Source organism: Tamandua tetradactyla, chromosome 8 (assembly GCF_023851605.1).
Source record: "Tamandua tetradactyla isolate mTamTet1 chromosome 8, mTamTet1.pri, whole genome shotgun sequence".
In the NCBI taxonomy this organism is placed as follows: domain Eukaryota; kingdom Metazoa; phylum Chordata; class Mammalia; order Pilosa; family Myrmecophagidae; genus Tamandua; species Tamandua tetradactyla.
Window position 1 is genome coordinate 116,655,510 of NC_135334.1, and position 20,330 is coordinate 116,675,839.

The 20,330-nt window shown below is 38.7% G+C and overlaps 1 protein-coding gene across 1 annotated transcript in view; it reads right to left on the bottom strand.

Moving 5' to 3' along the window:
* Window positions 1-1,131: 1,131 nt before the first annotated feature.
* LRRC4C (leucine rich repeat containing 4C) overlaps window positions 1,132-20,330 on the bottom strand; it is a 170,702-nt gene continuing 151,503 nt past the window's right edge. Inside the window, exon 2 of the mRNA XM_077114444.1 lies at window positions 1,132-4,148. Within this exon, the coding sequence (XP_076970559.1) occupies window positions 2,184-4,106 (1,923 nt within the window). The 5' untranslated portion in view covers window positions 4,107-4,148 and the 3' untranslated portion in view covers window positions 1,132-2,183. The remainder of the gene's footprint in view (window positions 4,149-20,330) is intronic.

The following is a 20,330-nucleotide window of genomic DNA, read 5'->3' on the forward strand; positions in this document are numbered from 1 at the left end:
CTTTTTTTTTTCCTGATGTACACCACTCTTTTTTTGCACTAGTCTTGCCATGGCAGAGATATTTCTTTCTATTGTGTGTGTGTGTGCGTGTGTGTGCATGTGTGTGATCCGCAGCTTGTACTGAATAATTTGTCAAATGACAGCTAACATATGTTTTCCCTTTTCCTGAGGCTTCTCCACAGAAAAAGTAACTATGGGCTGTGTTCCTAACGAAGGGAGGTAAAACATGAAGAAGGGAAAAAGCTACTAGAGAATTGGTAACAGAATAAAAGAAGCAAAGCTCTTGTGCAGACTCTGTGTGATCTCATTCATTTGCTATCTCCTCTTCCCACTTTATTTCTCTGACTACTTCACTAGTAATGACTGGATTTTCATATCTGAAAAGTCACAAAACCCTGGCACGAGGTTCAGCCCAGAGAGGTAAGTGAGTGGCGAAGCTACTCATCCATTAGGCACTGAACTTTTTTCCAGCTTGGTTAATTCTCATTTTGCCACCAAGGTGGCAGTTTTCAAGAGACAGAAAGAAATGGTGTATATTTTCACTTTGTTTCATATAAAGGTAGAAGTCATACACAAAATGCATTAAAGTACAGAGTGGTGATATAACCAGCAAGTTCATTTTTTTGTTTTATCTGAGAGGTTGTATACTTTCTTTTACCTAACTTGTTTTTTCTCACTAGTTCCCTAAAAAAAATACTCTATGAATTACCACTGTATTAACATTGCTATCTCGAGGTTTACATCTAAGAGTAAATCCCTACCCACATTTCTTTACAGCTCTACAATTCTGTATTCAGAAGAATCAGCTCTTCCAGAAAGATGGAAGAAACCATGAATCCAGGAGGTTGCCATAATAACAGTAGGCTGATATTTTGAAACTCCAGAGTCCCACTTCAGACTCTTCCATCCCACAGTAAACTTAGAGCTAGCCCTCAGTGATGAACTGAAATTATTTCTTTAATCATTTTTCATACAGACTGTAATTGATTCAAGGGCAAGAGCCGGGTCTTGTCAATTATGTAACCCACAATAGCAAAGTCATTGTTCAGCACATGGTAAGTCTTTAATAATTATCGTTGAATGAACTGAATTTACTGACACCCAGCACAGAAAATTATTTTTCCACTATGGATAATTTAGTATGCCTTCACATTTTGTGTCCTCCTTCACCTAGCCAATGCAATTTTATTTAGGAGACAAGAAAATAAATTATACCAAAACCAAAAAATTATACCAAGTGGAATTGAATTTACTTCACAGAACTGTTATTTTTAAAAGATCATTCTACAAAGGGTCTTTCTAATGAGAAGGAAAAAAAAATACCCCAGCATTTGAATATAGATCCAAAACTCAAGTCAGTTACCAAAATTGGACCCTGCAGAGATTAATATCGTGACTGAAGATGACTGTAGCATTCTTTCTTAGAAAAGAGGAAACCTAGTAACTTTCAAGTTTCTCACATCTAAGCCATACTACAAATGAGTTGTGTCCAGGTACAGAAAAACCAACAATATTTTATTTATAATCTTAATTTTAGCTTTTGAACTACAAATTCTGGTTCTAGAGTTGTTTAAAAGATCATGGGTTTTATAGATACTTATATGTAAATCTGCTATTTGTTTACTTTTTTTTTTCTTCCATAGAATGGTCCTCTTCATAAATACAGAACAGGTCATTACATGAAAAATATAAGATCTTGCATTTTTCCCCTTGTTCTCTCTTAAAAATCTATTTCTAATATTGCATTCCTCATTGGACTACTTCATAAGGGCATGAGGAAAAAAAAAAAAAGAAAAAGAAAAAAAAGGAGAGAGACAAAATAGACCAGATCTCACCACTAGAATTCACCATAAAAATCTCAAAGTGTAACAGAATTCTTACAAAATTTCCTAAACCAGTTCTTTAGGGAATTGAGATCTCCTATGAAAAATATGGCAATCGGGGAAGGGAGGGACGAGATGTAGGAAATAGTAAATAAGTGCAGCAAAAACAGGTTCTGAGGAATACACATAATTTTGTCTGCTTTAGATCACAATAGAATTTTTAATAAATAAATTTTTCTTTTTTGTTTTTTTTTTGTAAAGACACTTTTTGAAACAGTAGATTTAGCCCAGTCATTTGTGTCATTTTTAATAAACTGTCTTTTTTTGATCGTTTGTTTCCTGTCACTCTGTAAATGTTTTTTAGATTTGAGTCTCTTGTACATTGTCTTTAGAGTTCATTCGGATCAATAACGGTTCATGCACTGAACTGTGTATTGAATTTATTGTGTTAACTGTTGTGGTGTGGTTGAAGGGGGATTTGTAAGAGTTATAGTGATTTAAGTGCTCATGCTCGATGGCAGGCATGGGCAGGTGGCTTTCCATGGGCGTGTCCCCTGTAATCTCATCATCCACATTAATGATCTCAACAGTCCTTGTCGGGGCGTGGTGGTTCTGCCGATGGTGCTGCTTCCGCATCTTGTAGAAAATGACCAACATCACCGCAGCCATGAGCGTGATGGCCACAAAACAGCCAATTATGATTTTGGTTGTCTTCATGACCTCGTCGATTCCTGGAATCCCACTGTTTATGTCAGTCACGGGGATGGTGAATGTTTTCTCCGTCGACCTTGTGCTCTGCGGCGTGAGAGAGGCGGTGACGTTGGTGGTCTCCCAGTCGACCACTGGGGTGGGGCCCACGTTGTGATCTGTGGTCCGTGCCTCATCCTGAGAAGGCTCCATAGTCTCGACGGTGACGGTGGAGAAGTAAGAGAAAGGAGTCGTGGCGGCAGCAGTCACATTCAGGGTGGCGGAAGCAGTGGTATTTCCAACGGAATTACTCACCATGCATGTGTACATGCCTGTGTCCTGCACGGTCACATTCGTGAAATTTAACGTGCCATCGCTGAGCACAGCTATGCGCACCTTGTACGCGCCATGCGTCATGACTGTTCCGTTGGGAGTAATCCAAGATACAGAAGTCAGGGACGTGGAGGCCCGACATTTTAACTCGGCTGCCATGCCTTCGGTGACATTGAGATCTGCTGGAGGCTCCACAATCACGGGAGCATAGCACGTGAAATAATTCTGGTCAAGCTCCCCGATGTACCTCCCTTTCAGATTGGGAGGGGTGTTACACCGGGCGCAGCAGGCGGTGTTGGAGGGGGCCATGTCCTTTATCCACCAGCTGAGCCACAGTATGTCGCAGTTGCAGTTCCAAGGGTTGTGATGTAAATGTATCCGCTCTAGGTGATGCAAGGGCGTGAAGAGGTCATGAGGCAGTAATGTTAAATTGTTGTGTGCCAGGTTGATCTCCACTAGTGACTGAAGGTTATCAAAGGCGTTCCGTTCAATCACTTGAATCTGGGACTGTATCATCCACAGTTTCTGAAGGTGCATCAACCCCTGGAAAGAGCCAGGCCTGATGGCAGACAAATGATTCCCAGAAAGATCCAGCTCATCCAGTTTTATGAGCGGTGTGAGGTTAGGGATTTCCCGGAGGTTGCACATGGCAAGGTTCAAATACCTCAAGTTGGACAGACCTTCAAAGGCACCTTCTGAGATGTATGAAAGCCTTTTCAATTCCCCCAGGTCTAGCCGGCGCAAAGAAGGGATTCTGTTAAAAGCATAAGAAGGTATGCTCTCAATAGGGTTGTTGCGCAACCAAAGCTCCTTCAACTTAGACAAATATACAAAAGCTCCATTCGGGATAGTAGTAAGACGATTGTCAAAGAGTTCCAATGTGTTGAGGTTGGCCAGACCATTAAAGGCCCCAATTTCGATTGTTCTAATGTGATTCCTACTCAACTGTAGGATTTCCAGGTGTCTCAAGTGCTTGAAGCTGTTCACTTTGATGATCTGGATTTGGTTCTCATGGAGGTTCAACAGCCTTGTGTTGGTGGAGATGCCATCTGGGACCTCACGCAGGTTTTTCCGAACACAAATCACCTTGCTGAACTGGTTGCTGCAGGAGCAGACAGAAGGGCAGGTTTGAGCCCGCACCAGACCAGCCACCACAAGAAGTTGAAGAGCCAGCAGCACCACAAGCAGAGGGTCAAATAGGGCCCTGTTAAACCTAGGACCTATCATTATCTGCTGTGGATGTAAGGTCATCTTGTTCAACATTCATAATTTATCTGGTGCTGGTCCTTCTGGAGTTCAAACAATCTGCAAAACAATAAGAGCAAAAGAGAATATGAGATCTCTTAGAAATGCCTTTCTAGAACAGTATCAGTGAACCAGTGTGGCAGCAAGCCATGCATTCCTCAAACTAAGAAAACAACCAATAAAATATCCATTATTGAGCAATATTGCCCATATTTATAGGGAAATGTTTCTGTATTTCAAATCAGCAGTTGTCCAGAGCTCACATTCTATGAGGTGTGCAGTCACATAGAAACAGATGAATGAGGTGGAGGGCCCTAAAGTACAGAGTGTGACTTGAGTACATCAGGGCAAATGTGGTGTACACTGCCATTAAGCTTAATGCCCAGATGTGCCAGTTGGAATCTGCTGTGGACCCAAGAAAAACCAAGTTTTTTAAATCCTCATTGAATGATGCTAGGTGGGATCTTTTTTATTGTTTCCATGGAGATTTGACCCATCCAATTATGGATGGTAATTTTTGATTACATGGTTTCATGGAGATGGAAACCCATTAAGGTGGGGTTGCTTACTGGAGCCCTTTAAGAGGAAACTATTCTGGAAAAAGCTACAGAGCCACCAGAACCTACAGAATGACAGAGCCCTGGGGAAGCCATTGAAAAATCCTGAAGAGAAAGCTAGCAGACATGACCATGTGCCTTTACACCCGAAAGAGAAACCCTGAACCTCATCAGCCTTCTCAAACCAAGATATTTTTCCTTGGATGCCTTAGTTTGGACATTTTTTATAGCCTTGCCTTAATTGGACATTTTCATGGCCTTAGAACTGTAAACTTGAAACAATAAATTACTCTGTTTAAAAACCATTCCATTTCAGGTAAATTGCATTCTGGCAGCTTTTACATACTAAGATACCAGACAAGACTGAGAAATTTCTAAAATAGGCTTTGGGGGTACACCCAACAAACTGAGAGCACCTTTGAAAAATTAATAATAGCTGACATTTACTGAGGGCTATTCTATGAGCCAGTCAACATGGGCTACAGACTTCACAAACAATCCTATTCAGGAATGGCCAAATAAATTTGTGGGCTCCACTGCAAAAATGTAAATGTGAGGCTTCTTGTTTAAAAACTATTATGAATTTCAAGATAGTGAGAGCAGAACATCAAATCAAGTGTGAACATTTCTGAGCATGAGGCCCTTTGTAAATGCATAGGTTTCAAAACCCCAAAGCTGGACTTTTTCCTTTCTAATAGTTACAGCATTCTTATGAGGTAGGAAACTAAAATCATAGAAGTAGCATTGCATCAAGTTCCATGGTTAATAAGAGCAGCTCCAAGATCATTGTCTGATTGATCTCTGGGCATATGATCCCAAACACTCCATGAAAAAGCTGTGAATAGGAGGGCAAATGCAAAATATTTTTTAAAATCAATTTTTTAAATACTTTTCCTTTGGGAGTGACCTCAGCTGTAAGCCTTGTCAACTCAGCTTATGGTACCTGTGAAGATGTACTGAAATGGCGACAAATGAATGCATCAAATGTCTAAGATTCTTATATACTAAAACTCATTACAAGATGGCTAAATGTTACCCATAGGCAGACATACCATAAATGAAATCATCTCCCAAGAAACAAATTTCTTATTTACAGAAAGAATTTAGTATAACAGGACTATTATACATCTTGTGTCCCAACTCTTACTAATTTTAAGTAGATTTGGGCAAAGAGAAACAAAACAACTCACTTTTTGCATCTCTACCATCACAAAGAGTATTTTCCAAGGGGTTTATGTTACCCACTGTATGCCCTAGTAAACTGATTTGTCATGGTCTGGACACCTGTGCTAATAATTTTTCATTCTCTCAGCCTAAGAAAGTCTCTCTTCCCTAAGTCTTTTGGAAAGAAGACAAACAAAAGGATCAGTAACAACAACAAAAAATGCCTCACCACATTGCACATGAAAAAGACACTAATTCAGTACATCTTAGGTTCCACTTTGTTCAGGGAACTCATACTCTCTATGAATCTATCTCTTCACTTGCAAAATGGAGAAAATACTACAACCAACCCCTAGATGTGTTGTGAGTGAATGTAGGGAAGAGTTTATCGGCCACATCGTAATGGCTCAATAAATGCTCATTATTATTATTATTATTATTATTATTATTACTACTACTACTGTAGCTGTTTCTGTTGTTGCCCTTTGCCAGACAGCACTAGGTTTATAAAGATAAGGAATTTAAACCTTAATCCTGAAGGAATTTTAATTCAAAGAGGGAGAGAGCCAGGCAAACAGATGAATGCAATAATATATGTTCATTGCTGGGAGACAAGGCCACGTTGACACAAAGGCACTGATGTCAGAGCAATACAATCTGGGTTAGGAAATCAAGGCCAGGGGTGTAGGGTTAAAGAGGAGGGTCATTGGATCTAGGTTTTGTAGAAGAAGTTAGTGAAGAAAGGAACAGCATTTTAGGCAGAAAAACCAGCTTGAGCCAAGACTCAGTCTCATGAGAGATGTTATTTCATGCAGACATCAGTGCAAAGCTGCCTGTGACAGGAGAGTGGAAAACTGGAGAAGAGATAGTTTGGATGAGATCGGGTCCAGACTGTGACAAAGGTATTGTCAAACCAAACTTAGAGTCCTTGTTTTACCTTGTAGATGGCACTTCTTGTGTTTAGAAAGGAATACTGTCATCAGCTTTGTTTTTAAGAATGGTAGTGTTGCGCTAATATGGGACACAGTGGTCTGGAAAAAACTAGTGGCAGGGAAAACAATTCAAAATTCACCCAGTTTCCCAAATGAGACTTGTGGGGTAGGGGACAATGCCTTCCTACCAGATAGAACCAGTTTTATGGCTGTTGCTGTCATAGCCATAACACGAGGCTTTTGGAGAGAAGGGTTGGCTCCTCTTTAGGATATAAATTCCCTACAGGTTGGTGAAATCCCAGTGTAGATTGGCAATTGTGAATAACTGCATTTATACAGAGTATACAAGACAGAGAAGAGCTCTCAAATGTAAGAGCTACCCTACTTAGGAGAGCTGGTTGCCAATGGCAATCCTTGAACATATCCCCAAGTGCTCAACACCAATGAAAAGGACCTGAGTCTCAGGAAGATGAGGGTTAAAGTCAGGGATTCTTATTTTCTGGTTTCAGAGACTTGCTTCTGACTCCTTCCCTATGGTAGCAAAGAAACTTGACCTAATAGGGTTCCGAATGAATATTTCTGTGTCACCTTCTTCAGTGTCAGACAGACTTGCTTCCAACCTCAGGGTTGCTACGGCTTGAGGTTGACTGCGATCATTTTTTCCGGGGTCAAATTCATCCACTAGCCTGTGGATTCTCGGAGGACAGGACCCATGTCTGATTGCTTCTGCTTTGCCTATTGCCAAACAGTGTCTGGCATGTAGCAGGCACTAAATAAAATGATGGCTGAAAATACGTGAAACGGTTAATATCTAATTATAACCATTCACCTATACGTAGTGACATGCCACATCAGTCCTGCTGATAAAGTCTTAGGGGTCTATCCCGTTGCTCATTCATACCTACCATCATAACAATGTGGCTGGCAGATTCACACCATATTAGAGGAAGAGATATTTTTCAAAGAATTTGAAACATGGCCTTTCCTGTTGGAGGTGATGGAAAATTTTTGGCAATGGATGGTGACGATAGAGGCACAATTTTGTGAATGTATTAACACTACTGCATTGCATATTCGAAAGTGGATAAAATGAGAACTTTTAGGTTGTATATAAGTTATGTCATGAGAACATGAAGAAAATTATCACAATCTTTTAAAAAGCCCTTTTTTATTTCATAGCAGAATATTATTTCAATTTCCCATGATTATGGTCATTGAAAATTTCACATTTGTGGGATTTAGTATAGTTTTCCATGTGCCCACTTCCCATACACACACATACTTCTTAAAGGAATTGGGTTTTTTCTTTCTACTTCTTGTTGCTTTTTTTTTTCCTTTAACAGAACAGCATATAAAATTGTCAATACATAAAATCAATTGACGTTGCCAGCATTTCGGGACCTAGGAGCCTCCTCAGAATCCCAGGACTGCTGTCAATACAGGTTGGAATAGCTGGTGGACTGGAAATAGCATAAAGTGAAGACGATTAAGTGGCTCTGTTGCCATTTGCAGCCCTGGGCAGTGGATACGAGAGGAGGCTCTGAAGTGAGCCTTCTTCAGTCCCCACATCCCTGCCTGAACTTCTTGCTCCTTTGATTGGAAAAGTTGCTATATCTCTCTATACTTCACTTTCCCAATCTGCAAAAGGGGTACAGCAGTGTCAGCTACTCGAAAGGCAGTTAGTAGGATTGTCACACAGTACAGGTAAAATTATTAGCTCATAATAAACCGCATATTATAAACAGTTAATATGTAATTTCAAAAAGTGATTGGACATTTAATTTCTTTCTTTTCTACAAGATAATAGTAATAGTATCTTCCAAAATTATGGTGTGGATTAACTGGCATTATCAGGAACATATTATCAGTAAAATATAATCAAATATGATACACTGCTATTAATAGATCAGGGTATATGCTTCTCTCCTTCCATGATCCCCAAGCTTAGTTTTTGTTTTCTACTTCTTGCTTACTTCAAGGTCTTTTTTGCTTTTGCAATTAGTGAGATTTGCCATAAATCAGTCAAAAGTAATGATTTATGAATTGCAGCTGGTTCAAAGATAATTTATAACGTACAAGACATAATGCTCAGTACATGCACTGAATGGAATAAAATACCATCAACAAAAGGTTTTCTACTTTAAAATCTAAATTAAGTTGTTTTACATCAGAAGCCATGTTTCAACATCTCTTTCATAAGATGTTTTTATCACATCAAGGAAATCAATTTAAAAGAACTCACTATCCATTATGATGCTATCTAACAGCATTTATATACAAATGGATTTGTGTGGGTTTTGAATCTATGATACTTTTAGCCTTGGTCTCAGAGGATATCCTGAATTTGTCAATAGATCTTTCTTCCTTCGCTACCCATGCTTCAGTGCACTGATAGATGATGTAATAGGACTCACTGAAGGATCTTTGTTCTGGAGAGTAGCTAATGGGGTGTAATTTATTTAGCACAATGTTGTTGCTAAGTCAGCATAGGCTGTATGTAGACATTGAAACCAAGGTGGGAGAAAATTCATCTGGAAGCGAGGTTGGAGAAAGATGAATCTTGTTAACTACAAGCCTCTTCCCTGCAACTCCCCCCTCCAATCCCAATACTCTATTATTTATCTGCAACAACCTCCCTCTACCCCCAACTCAGCCTGGACATTGAGAACTGAAAGTTTATTCCACTGTCCTTATTAGCATATTTTGCACTACTGGGACTCTCCTATGTCAAAGCAAATGGTTTCATTGTTCATTACAGGAACTTCCCCAAGACCCTGTCAACTATTTGATAGAAAGTATCAAATCTTGCCCACTAAGATTCCTCGAATCCCTTGCCTCACCCTGCTGATTCCACCAATCCTGTATTGTAATTCTTACCCCATCCTAACCAAGATCCCTCATTGAAAGGTCCTCCTTAAACCAAACTTTTAATTCTCATTGAATTCTAACCTTACATTCGCTGCTCCACTCAGAGACACTGTCAGAGCTCATCCTTGTCTTATAAACAGGTTGCAGTGATGATATTTGGGGAGCCAGCTTTTTGATAATACTAAACATGAGCTATTTATTTTAAATGTATTTCAACCTCCCACTGTCTCTCTTGCAATGTTTTTCAACTACCCAATCTCTTATTCTTATCTCTTATTCCTATCTCTTATTCTTATCTCCAAACAATTTTGTTCAGGAAAATTCACTCCACTGTTTAAAAAACTTTATCTACTCTGAAGAAGGCTAACCCAAATCCCAGTAATTGTGAGTGAATAAATTTTGGTTTACCTAGGGAAAGGAAACATTTTCTGTCAAGGTCCACCTAGTACATAGTTTAAGCTTTGCAGGCCATTTGACGTTTGTTGCAAAGACCTCTGCTGTGATCTTTTGGAGCTCAAAAGCAGCCAAAGACAATAGGAAAATGAATGGACAGGGCTGTTTTACAATTAAACTTCATGGGCACAGAAGTTTGAATTTTATATAATTTTCATATGTTACAAAATATTATTCTTTGATTCCTTTTTCAGCCACTTCAAAAATTCAGAAAACATTCTCATGTTTTACAGAAAATGGGCAGAAGGCTGAATTAGGCTTATGGGCTACAGATGCGGGAACCTTGCTAAGCAAACATTGGTAGAACATTCCTGTTTCTAGAGACTGGGTAGGTCTGGACACGTGACGTAATTCAGTCCATGAGATGTAAAGAGAAGTTTGCTGAGGGGGATCTGGGAATTCTTTTTCCCCACTGATAAGAAAAGAAACTTGGGATAGCAGTTGTTAATTACTATGATTCTGGATGCTGCTGTGAGTGTAAGATGTCTAGGACTGCTGCAGCTATCTTGTAGCCAAAAGGTGAGACAGGCTAATGAAAAACCTAATATGCTGAGAAAGGAAAAATGAAAAGAATTTTGGTTCATGATTGTGATAAGCAGCTGAAGCAGTGAACCCTGGAATTGTCCTTCCTTTCTTTGGACTCTCTTCCAGATTTGTCCCCCACTTCATCCGATATCAAAGTGAAAAGCACATATGACAGCACAAAACTCTGATTTCTTATACCACTAAAAATCTGGAACCTATCAAAGCATAAAGAGTAAGCTGAAGTGAGCTCTTATGAGTTGAGGTTTATCCCCATCATGCTGAGAAGGTTTCTATTGTAAAATCATTTTTCTGGACAGGTCTTTAAATTTTAAAGAATGGTATAATGCATAGGAAAATAATCCGATAACAAAAGTAAATCAACTCTTCAAATTTATTTTATAAATATTTCCTAATATAATTCATTTCTTTTCCCATGTTGCACTCAATCTTGCAAATCTTTGAACTTTTCCCATTCCCTACACAGGAATATGTGGTTCTACAATTTTTCAGGGGAAATAATTTTTTTGTAAATATGCCCAGGGCTGATCCTCTAGGCAAATGTAATAAGAATGCTATAACATTTAAATGGCTGTTATTCAGGGTTTCAACCTGTCAAGTCAATAGACACTGTTTGGTGAAATACATTGACCTTGCACTGTTTCTAAAAAAAATGTTTAGAATTTAAGAAATTGAGATTTAAGAAAAATATACCTAACTCTACATTTTGTTTCTTCTAAATGACTTTTAAAAACCTATTTATCCATTTTGTTTTTTCTAGAAGACTTATCTGGCTTATAATAAAAAAGTTCATATTTTTAGGATTTAAAGGTGATAACGCTACAGACTAAGTGGATACGGAGGAGTTAGTATAAAGAAATGTGTATAAAAAAATAACATGCAGCCATATTTCTTTGCTCTGGAGAGGATAATAAAGGTAATAAAAGAGCTAAGTTGACCATGGTTTGGAGAACTTTACGATCTTAGTGCAATTATAAATCAAATATGTCGATACATATATAAAACTGAAAATGTACAAATATGTATCTAGTTAATAATGCAAATCTATGTATTCAATATCTAAATGCAAAAATGCATATTATAGAGGTAGTATAAGCAATTAACATAGGCATAAGAAATAGAAATTTTTATGAAAAGAATTAGCCATTTTTTTTGAGGATCTTCAAGGGGTTATAAACGTGTATTGAGGAAAGGTTGGCAAGGAGATGGAGAAGCACAAAATAATCACAAAACGGACTTAATGGAAGCAAAGGGCTTATATCGCAGAATTTAAATAAAGCTAGCCAAACTGAGGGGCACTGCTTACTTGGTAAAATAGTTCAGATTTGCTTCAATAAAGAGACTTAAGAAGAAATTCAAGGTTTTAGGCAGGGAAGGGCATAATAGTTTAGGAAGGGCACTGTGTTAGGAAGGTCATATTCCCGTATACAAGAGATTTTGGACAGAAGACTGGTTGATGGAAAATTCAGGTGACTTTAATAATCTATATCCCTACAGCCTTATAGCAGAACTGAATATACTGAAATTTTCACTAAAAGGAAAATCTTCAACCTGATTATCTGACTACTGAGTCATGTATAGGTTCAAATCAATACATGCAAGTCAAAATTTTGTAGAGCATGAAGGCAAGAATACCTTCTGCATATTGTCATGTTAAGAAAATATTATTGTACATAGAGGAAACTGTGATCCACAAATTAGGTAAGTGGCATCTCCAGCCTCCAGTGCTGCTCAATGAGCTACACTTTACAACCTGGAACAAAGTTGAAGCATGGCAAGAATCTCCCGCCTACATTAACATGATTTAGTGAACAAAAGCCAGATTTAGGGTGTAATGACTCATACTGAAAGGTTGGCTTAGTCTTACTGACTGTTTGGTCTAGGGCAAATTAACCCTCTCTGGGTCTTACCTTTCTAGGCAGGGGTGTCGATAACAAAACTAATAAGCAGGCATTATGAAGATCACATGAATTAAAAGGCATAATATACTGAAACAAAATCACCGCATCTCCTCCTGCAGCTCTATAAACGCCATTACCACACACCTAATTGGTCCAAGGCAAAAATGTAGGACTCTTCTGACTTTTCTTTATCTGCATTCAGCCCTAATTTTTTCTTCTAAAACACAACCTGGATCTATCTACTTTTCCTCATAGTGCCATTCTAGATCAAGTCATTTTCATTTCTAACTTGGATAATGTTTTTTCAATCTTGCAATTGAAAATTTACTTCTTCATACAACAATTACTTCTTCATACAGCACTTAGAGTGCATTTTAAAGTATAAATGTGTGCATGTCATTCTTCATTCTTGCTAACTCTGTGCCTTCTCAGAAAAAAATCCAAACTGCTCTCACCACAGAGATTCTACATGATCTGATTCCTTCTAACTTCTACCTTTCCACTTTTCCTCATCTCCCCTCTCTTCCACAAGATTACCCTTCCTTGACTTCTCAGGGCCTGCAACGCATTTCTTTTGAGTTTTTGCATGGTTAGCTTTCCTTGTCATTCAAACTCCTTTCAACTTCATCTACTGTGACAGTTCATTCTTGATCACCCAGCCTGAAGCAGTCTATCATACCTGATCGCCATCATGACATTTATTTACTATTTGATATTTGTCTTGTAGAGTTAGATGTTTATTTTCTTATGGTCTGTCTCATCTCAATGGAATTTCAAGTCCTGTGGAGCAGAGACTTGTCTTGTCTTGTTCACAGAATTCAGTTAGAAGAGTATTCATTAAATATGTGACAAATGCACAGAAGAATGAATGAGTGATGAAACAGAATTGTAGACAATGAAGGCTAAACTCGTTGAGGGCAAGCACAGTGTCACCATCACTGCTTGCAAACTAGCACTTAAGGGAGCCACACACATAATATGAGTTTTCTCAATATCTGGGCGGTATTTGTCCAGTTTTTAGTTATTATCAGAGAAGCCTTTCCTACAAAGGAAAGTGATAGGGAGAATAACAACAACAACAAAAGTAACAACAAACAACTTAAAGGTCATTTCATTGTCTCCTTGATCTCATTGTGTGTGTTTTGGGGAGGAGTTTGCTATTTCTTACTTCTATTACTAGACGTAGCAGCCCTGTTTTATGTTTGACCAAACAATGCCCTCTGCTGTATGTGCCTAAAATCGCATGAATGCTTTGAAAATTCCTCCATAGAGTGTGCATAAGTTGTTTTTCATAATTTGCTTCTTCACATGACACCTACATGTACTTCAGAATTAGGGAGGTTTGACTCAGCTTTTGTGTCACCCCATTGGATCAGACCACTTTTAGAGCAGAGAGCAAGAATTCCTTGCTGTACACAGCAAGCCAAATCATCAACAAAACCCCTTTAAAATGGAAGGGCTTCTTAATCCTTACATGTCTGCTTCTGGAACTCATTTGAACCATCCATTAGAAAGCCCATAGGTGGAAGAGATCTCCTAAGTCTATCATCACCATCCAAAGGATCATGGGAGCAGGCAAGGGATTTGGGGTGGCCGTTGCCGCTCTAACCTTGCCCTAGCAATAGAAGGTCAAATCTGTTTCACGCTAAAAAAAAAATTAAGCCCAGAAATACAACCAAAACTTAGCAAGGCGAAAAATAAAATTAATTTGTTTTTTCCTGTTTGCTTACTTTCACATGATGCAGGAGAGCAAAGCATACCTGGCAAGAGGTTCCTGGCTGTTTATGAGCCCTTTTTTATCATATTCATTTTTTGAGGTTGATTATTTATGAAGATATGAAATATAGATGACTGATTTGTTTCTCAAATTAAAGGGTGAGATTTGGGGTGTTCCATAGTATGTTTGTATTTTTATGACAGCTGATTGCTGTGTTGGTTTAGTGGAATGCATCAGCAGAGAAAAAGCCTAAAACCTCAACCTCCATATACTGCTTGATATTTCACTCTTCAGGTAATGAAATCAGAATTCTCCACTTATCAGAAATGTATGTGCTTGTAAGAACACCTGCATTCTCCTTGCACTAATATCTTTCAGTCTGGAGCCCTTCCAATCCCTCTAATAGGAAATGATGAAAATGTCGCCTTTTCCCCATGCCTTCTCCTGGCTACTTTTTTTCTTCTTCTTTTTTTCTCAGGTTCAGGAGCCACTGAATGATGAATGCCTTCTATTCCTTCTCTCCCAAATTGGTCTATCTTTTTATACTTTTCCCATGGGAGATTTTCAAAGTAACACTTTGAAGACTTGGTATAATAGCGTAGAGATCTAAACAATCACAGTTCAGGAAAACATAACCTCCAATGGTTCCCAAGTACCTACAGACTAAAGCATAAATCCTTCACTACCTCTGCCCACGAAAGGTTGGTAGCACTCCCACTTATGACAGTCTATGTTCCATGAGATCTTGGTGGGCAAAATCTCTACCCACCCTCCACCCTGAACACGTAAGAGCCCCCATGATGTGGCAGCATACTGCTTTCCCACTCTTATTTCCCACTGTCCCACTGTTTTTACAATACAGTCTCAGCTGCAGTCTGTTCCCAATTCTAAATATAGACTCCCTACTTTGCCTCTTCAGAGCCTTATTCCTATTATTCCTTCAGCCTAGAATGCCCTACCCTGATCTTTTCTATCAAAATTGTACCTATCTTCAGAGCCCATTTTACTATGACTATTTCTGCCAGGTCTTCCTCAGTCTTGCTGGCCAGTCTTAATCTGCCCTTCTTTTGAGCATCTAGAAATAAAGCTAAGACTCCAGCACTTACCAAATCTGTGTTTGGGCCTAAATGCTAGAGAATGCATTCAGCGTCCTTATCATAAGCTTCTTGAAGTAAGGGATGGCGTCTAGGCAATCAGTAAACATTTGCAGAATTGAGTTACTGAATGTAGCCCACATTCAACCACAGTCACAGACTACATTGATAAGCTAATTTCTGGTAACAAATAATATATCAAGATCTGTTGATGAGACTCATATGAACCAAAAAGGTAAAAATGGTACGCAAAGCAGTATGCATGGTAAATAGGGAACTCACTAACCCTTATTCTCCTCCCTTCCACACACCAATGACTCAAATTACAGTTGTGAAGAATTAAGTTACTGAAAGTCAGTGTGTAAATGGGTGACTGAAAATTTGCTTTGAACAATGGATTGCAGCAAAAACCTATTTTTACAGCTAATAAGCTGTATCCTAACTACTGGGTACAGGATTTGAACTCAATATTTGTGTATTGAATGAATGAAGGAAGGAAGAGCCCCAGGAAAAGCATGGTTGTTGTATATGATAGACTACTCTCATAACAAGATAATTGTTGACCATTAATGTAATGTAGAAATAAAAAAAAAAATCAGAGGTACCAGTGTGTATAGTGTCCATCTGTAAAACTATCCATGGGTTGGGTACCCTGATTTATGTACTTTATTGTGGTGAGGATTAAATGAGTCAATATGTACAAAAGGGTTTAGGCTGGTGTCTGGGACATAGTTAATCTTCTATGAACATTTGCTGTTTTTATTATTGTCTTTTGTTTAGTCCCAATTGGACAGCTAAAGTCCAATTCTGGAGAATGACTGATACAGCAGCCTATTATAATCTGATGCTAAAGCAATTTGAATCCTACAATTAAATTTCCTTACTTTACTTTCTTTTCAACCATCTAATGTAATTATAATTTGCTTTTCCATGAAAATGCATAGTACAATCCATGGACTCCTAAGAAATTCACAAATGTGTTATCAGACCATTTATGAAACCCCTGAAATTACATACACATTTTTGCATAAATGTGGTTGTGTATTTTTATAGAAAGATTATCCATTGCTTTTATCATCTCATTCTCAAAGAGATCAATGAATCCAAAAAACGTTTAAGTTCTATACAAAAATATCTGAGTGTCTGAAGTACTTGAGAGTCTGTTGTGGCCATGACTATGTGAACTGGCATTCTGCTTTATACCTCCATTTCTTATGTCTTTAGTAACTGCAACTACTAAGCTCATGAAGAGCTACAAAAATCACACTTCTGAGCCAGAGAAACTAAGAACTAGATCTAGGTCCTGAGTCAATTCACCAAAACAAATATCCATTAAAAAAAGTTCCTGGAATGAAGTCTTTTCTGGCGGCAATGATCCTTGTTACATACCTAAAACTCAAGTACCCAAGAGACAAATTATCATTCCATGTCATTACTTCATAAAATTTGTACCAATGTAAGGATCAGGATGCAGAGTGAGGGAATAAGTTCCTGGCATGCTGTGGTGGTTTGGAACTGTATGTACTTCAGACCAATGTGTTCTTAAATCTAACCCATTCCTGTGAGTATAAACCCATTGTAAGAAGGACCTATTGAAGAGACTACTTCAGTTAAGGTGTGACCTACCTCATTAAGGATGGAATTTAATTTTATTACTGAAGTCCTTTATAAACAGGATGAATGCAGAGAGAGAGAGGCTTTAAGTCATAAAAGCAAGAAGCTGAAATCGATGAAATCCGGAAGAGAAGGGAGAGAATAGCAGATGATGCCATGTGCCTTGCCATATGGCACAGGAGCTAGGATTGCCAGCAGGCCATCTTTAGGAAGATGGTAGAACCTTGATGATGCCTTGATTTGGACATTTTTCTTGGCCTCAAACCATAAGCTAAAATATTCCCATTGTTTAATCCAACCTATTTCATGGTATTTGTTTTAAGCAGCCTAAAAAACTTAAACAGATTTTAGTACCAGAAAAGTGCAATATTGCTATTGCAAGTACCAAACACATGGAAATGGTTTTGGAATTGGGTAATTGGTAGAGGCTGGAAGAATTGTGAGGTGCTTGGCATAAAAGATTGTTGGTAGAAATATGGATGGTAAAGGTACTTCTGATGAGGTCTTAGAAGAAAATGATGAACGTGTTATTGGACACTGGAAAAAAGGCAACCCTTGTTTGAAGGCAGAGAACTTGGCAAAATTTAACTCTGTCAGAAAGAAGACAGAATTTGAGAGTGATGAGCTTGGATATTTAGTTGAAGAGATTTCTACAAACTTTGTAGAAAGGGCAGCCTGGTTTCTCCTTGAAGCTTATAGTAAAACATGAAGAGGAAAGGGATAAGCTGAGAACTGGACTCTTGGGCCCAAAGAAACCAGAAATTGATGGTTTGGAAAACCCTGAGTTTTTAGAAAGCAAGTCCCCAGAAGGTAGTGGTCCATGTGGGGGGTTAACTTAATAGGGACTCAGTCAGCCATTTCACTGAAAGTCAGGATTGGAAATGCAGTTATCCAGGAAGGATCTAAGGAAAGTCTTGCTGTCTGATGGTTTAGAACCTTGCATTCTAAATGCAAAACTGAGAAATTTTTCTGCAAGATCCATATGAATTGAACCACTTCCAGCCTGGACTAAGGACAAAAAAAAGGGGCAGATTTAAGGAAAAATCACTTCAAGGGCAGAATCATAGGAGCTTAGATCTGGACCAAAGACATCTTCTTGGGTCAAGAGAACAGTCCCACCCATGTATATGGAAAGAGTGAGTATGTCTGGTGCTTGGAGAGGGAGGGACTTCCACCCTGTTGTTCAGGAAGAGAGTGACCATCTCAGTTTTCTCAGATGTCCCAGGGATTGTGGAGAATCTGGACATCACCCCAATGCTTGAAGAGGGTAGAGCCTTCACTGCAGTATTCAAGGAGAGCACGGCTGCTACACAAGCCATTGAAAGGGTTGGGGTTGTTGCTCCATCAGGAGTGGAGGACAAAACATCATTCAATAGATGACTCTCAGACCTTGAAATCTGAAGGGTTATGTGCTGCTGGATTTCAGGATTATTTCAGACCTGTGACCTCTGTTTCCTTCTAATTTCTCCCTATGGGAATAGGAATGTTTGTCATATGCCTGTGCCCCCATTTTATATCGGAAGCAGATAACGTGTTTTCTAAGTTTCACAGGTCCACAGATGGAGAGGGCTTGCACCCCAGGAGAAAGCACATCTATAACTGATTTTCATGAGATTTTGTATTTAATATTGTTACTGAAATGGCTTAAGGCTTTTGGGATAATGTGATGGAATTAATGTATTTGTACACTGGAAAGAACATGTCTTTTTAGGGTCCAGAGGGTGAAGTGTATCCCAGAAAGATACACTCTAAAATCTAATCCATTCCTGTGGATGTAAACCCATCGTAAGTAAGACCTTTTGTTGAGACTACTTCAGTTAAGGTGTGACCCACTTCATTTGGGATGGAACTTAATCCTACTACTGGAGTACTTAATATAAAGAATGAAGAGAGAGCGAAAGCACGCCTGCAAGAGGGAGAACCACAGAAGCAAAAACACTGACACAAACGAAACCTGGAAAAGAAGGAAGAGACTAGCAGACACTGCCTTACCATGAGGCAGGGGAATGAAGGAACACTGACAACTAGTCTTTGGAAAGAAAGCATCACCTTAATGAAGTCTTGATTTGGACATTTTCCTGGACCCGAACTGTGAGCCAACAAATTCTCATTGTCTCACTTGACCCATTTCAAGGTATTTGCTTCAAGCAGCCTAGGAAAATGAAAGATGATGGAATAGAATAAAAGTGGGACCTTCCTTCATCTCCCATCTTCTTTCCAGGACCTTCCTCTCTTTTGTTACATCTTATTCCTTGGTGGAAAAGGCACTAGGCTAGTGTAAGACTGGATTGTTAGTGCTTGCACATCACTTAGGTGGTCATGACTGGTGCCAAAAAAGTAAATGCTGTGTTTATTGATATTAGTATAGAACAGCTATAAAGAGAATCAATAAGAAATAATTACTATTCTTTTCAAACAAATACAATCAAAGCCTCAATAAGAACCATTCCTACTACCTAGAGAACCATACTTAACATTGGATGCTGAGAAGGAGGTTAAATTGTAGAAATTGGACATAACTTTTAGCTTTGCAGGATGCACACAAGATAATTCTCTCTAATCTTTCAGTTTGAAAAAGGGCAAAATGAGGAGAGCAAATAAAAGAGGTTGAACATCTCAAATTATGTTTAGTCAAAATATGGAAAATTATTTTTCTCCTTATGACATTCTCCTGTCAGCCCAGAGAAGCTAATGGCTGCTCTTTTATTTTCTTTCATGCTTGTGAATTGATTATATGTATTTTTTCTGTCAGGTTAATGACAGGGCAAAAAGGAAAAAAAAAAAAAAAAGACCTTCTGAAAAATCCAGCAAGTTCCTGTGAAATGTAAGTCCTTGGTGTGGCAAGCAGAGGAATGTTTGATTTCGGAAAGTTAGTAAGGCAGTTAATGACCTTGCTTCCCCATGCTTTCCTTGGATTGGTGCCTGACTGGGAGGAGGAGATGGCCATTAACCCCCAACTGCTCATTAATCCTTAGGCAATGCCCTGCGCCAAGGTCATCATTCCCTTTATAGGCTGAAAACAAACAAACCCAAACCGACACTAGCATCTAAAAGGCATATGGATTTTTGTAATGAGTAATGCAATTTAAATTGCCATGCAAGGGAATGCAGAGAGGATAAATACCATGCATACCGAGCCATTCAGATTTTAAAATCATCTTCCAACATATTACCAAGTACTTACTTTCCTGTTCAGTATTAAACAGTGCGAAGCCCTAATTTCCTAGACAGTAACCAAAACCAAACAGACAGGCAAATTTGTAAACATGTCTGAGACTCATCTTTTATGGAGGGGTGCTGGGAAAGAGAAACTCTAAAGTCATTTGAGCTCTAACATCATATACAATTCTGCACAGGCTCCCCAACATTGTGCAAACTTGACCAACAAGGGAACTCTTT